Genomic DNA, 7,042 nt, shown 5'->3' on the forward strand with positions numbered 1-7,042 from the left:
ATTTTCAAAAATTTTTAATTTCTAACACAGCAAATATTAACAGATATAACTCACATAAACAAAATCTCATTAGGGTCTTTAATTTTTTGTTGTTGTTGATAACGGGATTCATTGTATGGAATCTTTAATATTTTTTAAGAAAATAAAGGAGTCCTGAGACCAAAAAGGTTAAAGCATATTTTCTTTCTTTCTTATTAGTACTGGGAATTGAATTAAGGGGTATCTTACCACTGAACCACATCCTCAATCCTGTTTTTTTTTTTTTTATTTTGAGACAAGGTCACACTAAATTGCTCAGGCTAGCCTTGAACATGCAATCCTCCTGCCTCAGCCTCTCATGTTGCTGGGATTACAAGTATGTGCCACCATGCCCCACCGTGTCAGTTCAAATACTTTAATTCTTCTATCTAAGGAATGCAGTCTTCAAACATGAAAACAGAGAAACAACAGTTTAATTGTACTGTTTGATACCATCTTTTAGACCAAACTACTTCCACTATTTACAAATAAGTAAAATACATTGCTGGTGGGACTGCAAATTGGAGCAGCCAACATGGAAAGCAGTATGGAAGATTCCTTGGAAAACTTGGAATGGAACCACCATTTGACCCAGCTATCCCTCTCCTTGGTCTATACCCAAAGGACTTAAAAAACAACATACTACAGGGACACAGCCACATGGATGTTTACAGCAGCACAATTCACAATAGCTAAATTATGGAACCAACCTAGATGCCCTTCAGTAGATGAACAGATTAAAAAAATGTGGCATATATATACAATGGAATATTAGTCAGCAATAAAAGAGAATAAAATCATGGCATTTGCAGGTAAATGGATGGAGTTGGAGAAGATAATGCTAAGTGAATTTAGCCAATCCCAAAAAAACAAATGCTGAATGTTTTCTCTGATATAAGGAGGAACTGGTTCATAGTGGGGTAGGAAGGGGAAGCATGGGAGGAATAGATGAACTCTAAACAGGACAGAGGGGTGGGAGGGGAAGGAATGGGCATGGGGTTAGAAATAATGGTGGAATGTGATGGACATCATTATCCAAAGTGCATGTATAAAGATACCAACTGGTGTGAATATACTTTGTATACAATCAGAGTTATGAAAAATTGTGCTCTTTATGTGTAATGAATTGTAATGCCTTCCACTGTCATCTATAAATAATACATAAAAAAAACAAATAAGTGAAACAAATTATTCATAACTGACAAGATGGTAAAGGAAAAAATTGCAAGTATTTTATATAATCAATCATTTGATGCTCAGCAATTAACTCATTCAAAAGTAACCTTTACAGCCAGGGTTCAGTGGCCCACATGTGTAATCCCAGCAACTCAGGAAGCTGAGATAGGTGGATCATGACTTCAAAGCCAGCCTCAGCCATAGTAAGGTGCTAAGCCACTCAGGGAGACCCTGTCTCTAAATAAAATACAAAATAGAGCTGAGGATGTGGCTCATTGGTTGAGTGCCTCTAAGTTCAATCTCCAGTTCCAAAAAAAAAAAAAAAAAAAAAAAACACCTTGTGCTGACATGTTGTTGTTGTTGTTGTTGTTTTTTTTTTAAAAAAAAAGGAAAGAACCCATCTACTTATCTAGTCAATATCACACACTAGGTTCCTGAACTTCAACAAAATAAAACTTACCATTATTTGAAAACTTACTTAATTTCTTTACTCCCTACCTTTTAAATTACAGGATTATAGAAGACAAAATGAGATGGAGATTACAGGTTCAATAGCTCAACAGAAAATCTAGTCCAGGCATGGTGGCATATGCCTGTAGTCTGAGAGGCTGAGGCAGGAGGATTGCAAGTTCCAAGTCAGCCTCAGCAATTTAGCAAGAAAGCAAACTTAGTGAGTCTCTGTCTCAAAAGAAAAAATAAAAATATAAAAAGAGCTGGGGATGTGACTCAGTGGTTAAGGCCTCTGGGTTCAATCCCTGACACAAAAATAAATAAGAAAATCAAGAGCTACACTGCTGAGTACCTCTAAGAGAACTTAAAGATCGATAAAGAAGAAGCTGCAGGCATTTTGGGGCATGCATGAAGCCCTGGGTTCAATCCCAGAACCACAAAAAAAAAAAAAAAAAAAAAAAAAAGCTTCAGGACCCAAAGGAAAGAAAATAGTCTATACTATATTTGACAGATAAATTCCTAAATTCAACTAGATTCCTAAATCTCTTAATGTTTAAAGCTGTATTTTACCTGTAAATCAAATAAAATTATATGACCATGATAATAGGAATAGGGTAAGAAAGGGAAGAAGAAAGTCAAAATATAGAGCATTGCAGCTCAGGAGGCTAAGGCAGGAGGATCAGAAGTTTAAAACCAGCCTCAGCAATTTAGCAAAGCCCTAAGCAACTTAGCAAGACCCTGTCTCTAAATAAAATACATTTTTAAAATAAAGGGCTGGGGATGTGGCTCAATGGTTGAGCGCCCCTAAAATAAAATAATAATAATAATATTAATAATAAAAGATTATATCAGATATAGTGGTACACACTGTAATCCCAGTTACTTGGGAAGCTGAGGCAGGAGGACAGCCAAATTCTCCACCAGCCTCAGAAACTTAGAAAGATACTCAAAGCAACTTAGCGAGGCCCTGTCTCAAAGTTAAAAAAATAAAAAGAATTGGGGATGTATCAGTAAGTCACCCCTGAGTTCAATCCCTGACACCAAAAAAAAAATAAAAATAATAATCAGGTTATCATCTTAGATTTTGGGTCTCAAATGTCAAAATTTCAGAACAAATAACTTCCACAGATACTTATTGCCATCCATATCTTTAACTCATTTTCAAAGTTAAATTTTCTTAAAAGGAGTTCATCACAAATAAAATATTTATATATGTACATACTTTGAAGTTTTTTCTATTACTATATGTAAAGTTAAACTGGATCAATTTTTCAAGAAACAAAGTTTGTTCTCGTCTTGATATTTACATTTAATTCTTTCAAATTCCACTAATAGTAACAGTTCTTACAAGCAGTAACCTGAAGTTAAAAGCGCTCTCAAACTTCAATTCATTGCTATGCAGGTGTTGCACACCAGCAACTCGGCAGGCTGAGGCAGGAAGATTGCAAGTTTGAAGCCAGGCACAGCAACTATGAAAAACCCTCAGCAATTTAGTGAAATCCTGCCTAAAACTGAAAAATAAAAAGGGGTGGAAATGCAACTCTTTGGTAAAGTGCCCCTTGGTTCAATCTCCAGTACCAAAATCAAACAAAAACACACACACAAAAAAACCTTCTATTTAAGAAGCATATTAACATGTTCCTACAAAAGGAGCTAAATCCGTTCTTAAAATAAAAACTGGGACTCCACTGAACAGCAAACTTCTTCATCTTGATATTTGGTGCTTCACATATACAATTCCTATTAGCATTAGTGAAATCTGAGAGTAAACCACAAAATCTCAAAATGAATAAATAACCCTAGAGGATTAACACAGTTTTACCTTACATGCTGGTTATTCAAAAAGAAATATCCCACAGTGGCCATACAAGTACTTGGCGTAAGGGCTAAGGGTGAAAGCTCATTGGTAGAGCACTGCCTGGCACAATTCATACCCTGGGTTTGATCTCCAATACTCCCCCACTCCAAATAAGTATTTGATGTGAAGTATAACTTTCACAAAAGTATACTCTATTATTTCATTAATTAACAGAAACTCATTGCTATAGGTTACAAAAAAATCTACTGTCATCTAAACTGCTACAAAAAAATCTGGTTATTTGGAAGTTCAAGCTACATTATTCCAACAATTTCAAAGTTTTTCAAACATCAGGAAAAGTGCAGAATAGTAGATACAAATGAGAAGTTTAACTAGAGTTTAAGTTACCTCAGAAACTCACCATCTAGATTTTGTGACTCCCAAATTCCCAATACTGATAACAGATATCAACAGACTGAACAATTCAACATTATGCCCTCAGTATCTAGTACAGGTTCTAGTTCATAGTAATGGCCCAATAAGTACCTGAGAAATCGATGAGTGAATGATACAAAGAGTTTCAAAAAATAAAATGTTCTTTCTTTTACTATCATTAAGCACCTTAATGAAACTACACACAAGTAAAATTATGCTAAAAGCACCAACTGCTCTATTCAGAAATCACATTTAAAAATACAAATTTTCAAGAAAATCATCAGATGTATTAAATTTCAGTCATTCAATAAATTAAGCTTTTACCTTCTAATAATGAAAAATCAGTGTTGGGATAGATAAAAGGGAAAATTGTCTGTCAATGTAGTAGGCATGTTTAATGGATGCCATAAATCAAACCTTTCCATGAATTTTCTAGAGCATATTCATGCCAATCTTTGAGCCTATTGTCACTTTCACACATGCTCACAGGAACAAAATGACAAAGAATGCTATGCCTGAACCACTGGATTCGGGGCACAAAACACTTGATTAACAATTGTCATGGCTCTTAGTAGTAAATATCGACAGATATTTTCAGAATAAATTAATCCCACCGATTCCTATGTAAGTCGAAGCTCTTGATTTCTTTAAAAGATTTACTAGACTACTGGACTTCCAAACGTTTTTTGTTTTTTTGAAATGTGCCTATAATCTCCTTGTGTGAGACAACTGGGAGTGAACAACCCATTTACCAATTGCTGATGAATACCGCTATGCATTTTCCAGACAAAAGAGCGTTAAAAGAGATTCGATCCACATTTGTTCTTCCCCCATAAATGCGTGCTCTCCCAAATTCCATTTTATGTCGTATACTTAAAGTTAAATACAGCAAGTTGAAATTTTAGTCAAAAGCACTCTCCTCTGCCTTACTAGCTGTGTAACTGCTACATCTGGTGGCAGCACACTTGCATGCAAGAAGCCAGAAAACTTAGAAAACAATTGTAACCGATCTGGTGCGTGTTTGCAGTAACCTTTACGCAGACATTTCCCACAAAACCCACAACCCTGTCAGAGAGGAACAGTAGCCTACTTGCACTCGAGAAGATAACGCACAAACACGCAGGAGGCGATGGCGAAGAAGAGAAAGTTGCAACCATCTGGAGGGGTGGTTTAAACAGCCTGCCCACGAGTCAGTCTGTCGTTTGAATTGCTCTAGGGGACCACGCTGGGGATCAAAGTCTGCCAGAATAATTTCAGCGCCTCTCCCAAAGGGCAGGCACCCAGAAAGCGAAGGGCATCCTCCAGGTCCGGGGCCGCAAACCTCGCAGAGTGGGGACCGCCTCTATGGGAGGAGTGCGCGGGGGAAGGGGAGGGGGCTAGAAGATGAATGCTCCAACGGGAGGGAAAGCCCACCAGAGACCGGAGGCCAGGAGGTTAAGAGTACTGAGTGTACTAGCAAATGGAGCAGAAAGAGGCTCGCGTCCAGGGGGAGAATTCCCACCCTCGCAGTACTGGCTCCTTGGAACCCCAGCGAGTCTGTGCGCCTCACCCGATCCCCACCAGCACGCACCCCCTCGTCCGTCTCCTCCGCCACCCGCGAACCACCACCCACAGCCAGCGCACCACCTCGCCGGGGCCGGGCGGCCTCGCGTCCACCTCGCCACCACCCCCAACCCCGGGGTCAGGCGGAGGAGCGGCGGGGCGCGGGTCCGCGGCGCGGAAGGGAGGCCCTCGAGCGGGCACGGGCGCGGCGGCGCTTACCTTCCCTGGGCCTCCCGGATGGCGGCGTGTGATTCAGCAGGGACCTGGCCGCCGCCGCCGAGCCCGGGGTTGGAGACGTGGAGAGCTGGGACCAAGATGGCGGCCCCTCCAAACTTCCACTGCTACTTTGGACACTCATCAAGCTACTTTCTGGGAACCCGACTCCCCCCCTGCGACGGCAGCGGCGGCAACGGCACCGGCACCCGCCTCCGTCATGGCGGGGGCCGCGCTGAGGGCGAGCGAGAGAGCGAGGGCTGGGAGGGGAGAGTCAAGGGGATGGGGGAGGAAACCGAGAAGAGGGGAGGTGGGGAGGGAAGAGGTGAGGGAAGGAGAAGGGACGGGGAGGGGGGAAGGGGGGAGAAGCGAGGGAGCGGGCGGGCGCGCCGAAGAGGCGGAGGGAGGGAGCGCGGCGGCAGAGGCGTCGAGTGGGCGCCCGCCGGGCCGGGGTCGGAGCGCGGGAGGAGCGCGGGCTGCGCCGGCCGAGAAGACTTCCGCGGGCGGAACCTGCCGGCACCTCTGCAGTGCGTCGGCCCCCGGCGTCGCCCGGGTGGCGGCGGCGGCGGCTGGCGGTGGGTGGCGGCTGAGGCGGCGGGGTAACCTCTGCATCAGTTACAGGCGGCGGCAGCGTCACGCGCCGCCTGTGCAAACACTATCGCGAGGCTCCTGCGCCTCCGGTAGCGGCGGCGGCAGCGGCGGCCGCAGGAGCAGGCATGGGGGGAGGGACCTGCCAGGGGCTGGGGGCGGGGGGGCGGGGAGGGAGTGGGCGCGCGAGGGAGGAGGCGCGGGCGCCGGGGCGCCCCTGGCGCGCCCGCGGATCGCAGCGCGGCGCGGGAGCCTGGGGCTGGCGGACTCTCGTGCGCGGGGACTGCCTCCCCGCGCCCGCCGGCGGGAGGCGCGCCGGCTCGCGCCCCCGCCGCGCAGCTCGAGCTCCGACTCCCGCTCCGCTGCCACCTGACTCCCCCTCTCTCCCGCGGAAGCGCGCCTGGCTCCCGACCCACACCCAGCCTGGGGAGAATTGCTTCTGCACTCCCCGGGCTGTCGCGTCTTTGGAGTTGGATGTGATCGTTTCTCAAAATGGAACTGAAAAGTTGAGAGTTGCTTCTTTCTTTGCCCCTCTGCACTGTGGAAAAAAAAAAAAAAACACCCAAAAACAAAACCTGTATGCGCCTCCCTGTCTGCAGAATGGGAGTAATAACTGGAAAAAAAAAAAAAAACTAAGAAAATAAGGAGATGGCGGGGGTGGAGGGGGTTGAAAATAAAACTTTCTGTGTTTTAGGAAACAATCTTTAATAAAGGGATTTAAAAATACTACCGGTGTTGTGGACTATATGTGTGTGATAGCAGTTCTTTGTTTTAAAACAGTACATAGATAATCTAAGAAAAATTTGATTACTGCCTATATTT

The 7,042-nt window shown here is 44.2% G+C and overlaps 1 protein-coding gene across 2 annotated transcripts in view; it reads right to left on the reverse strand.

The window, feature by feature from the left end:
- Tlk1 (tousled like kinase 1) overlaps positions 1 to 6,120 on the reverse strand; it is a 140,258-nt gene extending 134,138 nt beyond the window's left edge. The window contains exon 1 of one of the 2 annotated variants that reach the window (XM_046447164.2): positions 5,639 to 6,120. In XM_046447164.2, coding sequence (XP_046303120.1) covers positions 5,639 to 5,777 — 139 coding nt within the window. In that variant the 5' untranslated portion in view covers positions 5,778 to 6,120. Of the gene's footprint in view, positions 1 to 4,967; positions 5,215 to 5,638 lie in introns of those variants that run through there. The other variant, XM_046447165.2, reaches the window with a different exon arrangement.
- Between the last annotated feature and the right edge of the window lie 922 nt (positions 6,121 to 7,042).

Source organism: Marmota monax, unplaced genomic scaffold, assembly GCF_021218885.2.
Source record: "Marmota monax isolate L192 unplaced genomic scaffold, Marmota_monax_Labrador192_F-V1.1 WCK01_AAM20220418_F8-fsc00007, whole genome shotgun sequence".
NCBI classification, from domain to species: Eukaryota; Metazoa; Chordata; class Mammalia; order Rodentia; family Sciuridae; genus Marmota; species Marmota monax.